Genomic DNA, 1,455 nt, shown 5'->3' on the forward strand with positions numbered 1-1,455 from the left:
CAAGTGTGACCCTCCCTCCTCTCGGGGCTTTTGATCACATGTGCAGTGCTGCTCCCTGGCTAATCTGGCAGTTTCTCCTYTCTTGTCTCTCCCAAGCTGCCCTCACGTACAAGTGCACAGGGGACCAGTGGACAGTGTACTGCCGGGTGATCCGYGAGAAGAACCTGTGCCAGGACATGCGCTGGTACCAGCGCTGCTGCCAGACCTGCAGAGACTTTTATGCAAACAAGATGCAGCAGAAGAGTTAATGAACCTGTGCTACTCCTTAGAGTCTTGCAGCTGTTTGTATGGAAATCAYGGACTAGTAGGTCTGAGTACTGGAACTTCATGAGTTGCTACATTGTGGTGGATCCCAAAGCATACCTAATGAGACTTGAAACTAATTCTGCAGACTGGATACCAAAGTAATCCACTCATCCACCWTAAAAAAAAAAAAAAACCACAGAGAAAGGGTCATCTCAAGGAGCCAATCATTTCTGAGTATTTTGACATCCTCACATTTTTCATTAATGCTTCTTACTTTAATATATTAAATCACCAGCCACTGGATGGCTTGCTACCCTTAAAGAAAAGGACAAGAGTTGCAAAGTGATTACATTGGATAAGATAATGGGTACCTCCGTGGAGGAAGGCCTCTGGCAAAATAATTCATCAAAGGTAGAGACATTACTTAATCTTTTAATCTTGGCTTTTATCTGTTGTTTTCAGTTCCCAGCAGTTACCCCACTGCAGAGTGGGCTTGGAGGGACATGCATAAATGAAAGGCTTAATTTAAAGAGAGGATTTTCTGTAAAAGCTTGTGAAAACTGATAGCAGAGGATGGACATCTCTGAATTTCCTACAGAAAACTCAGTATAATTATATCCAACATTCCRAGTCATATTTTTAGAGCCACTAATAGGGAGTGCTTTTCCTTCTAATTTTGAAAAACAATCCTCTCTGTATTTTCCCCAGAATAATATAGTTTCTTTTATGAAACCTAATTTTTCTCTGAGCCTAATGAAATGGAAGCTTATTAACAGCCTTAGATAGTTACTTTTAAACAAGAACCATTTACATGAGATGGGAGAAGCCAGAAATCATTTCATCCAGTAGATCTCACTGAGGGATTGCTTGGCCTAAGCYCCCTCCAATTTTTAGAAGTCAATCAGATAATGAGACTGTTGGTTCTTATAAGAGGACTGTGAAACTGGATAGGGTTGGAACAGAAACTGGATTTGGAACAACCTTTATGGAAAGGATGTAGTGGGGAGCAGAACAGGTGTTTCCTATCTCTGAGCTCTTTTACACAGCTGAGCTTATGTAGCCTTTGGAGCCAGGAGTAGTGAGGGATACAAGACATTCAAAGTGTGACCTGGAGCTGCTGGAAGCCATGGGCTCAGACTTCCTGCATTCTGGAAGGGTTGGGAATTTCCTTGCTGTATTTGGATGCTCCCTGTCTCTCTTTTGTGGTGC

At 42.4% G+C, this 1,455-nt stretch overlaps 1 protein-coding gene across 2 annotated transcripts in view; it reads left to right on the forward strand.

Annotated features, from left to right (window-relative positions):
• ADAMTS17 (ADAM metallopeptidase with thrombospondin type 1 motif 17) overlaps positions 1 to 1,455 on the forward strand; it is a 152,887-nt gene extending 151,432 nt beyond the window's left edge. For both annotated transcript variants that reach the window (XM_057375294.1, XM_057375295.1), the window contains one exon: positions 97 to 1,455. In XM_057375294.1, the coding sequence (XP_057231277.1) occupies positions 97 to 248 (152 nt within the window). In that variant the 3' untranslated portion in view covers positions 249 to 1,455. The remainder of the gene's footprint in view (positions 1 to 96) is intronic.

Source organism: Malurus melanocephalus, unplaced genomic scaffold, assembly GCF_030028575.1.
Source record: "Malurus melanocephalus ecotype Western Australia unplaced genomic scaffold, MMel_1.1 scaffold_244, whole genome shotgun sequence".
Lineage (NCBI taxonomy): Eukaryota > Metazoa > Chordata > Aves > Passeriformes > Maluridae > Malurus > Malurus melanocephalus.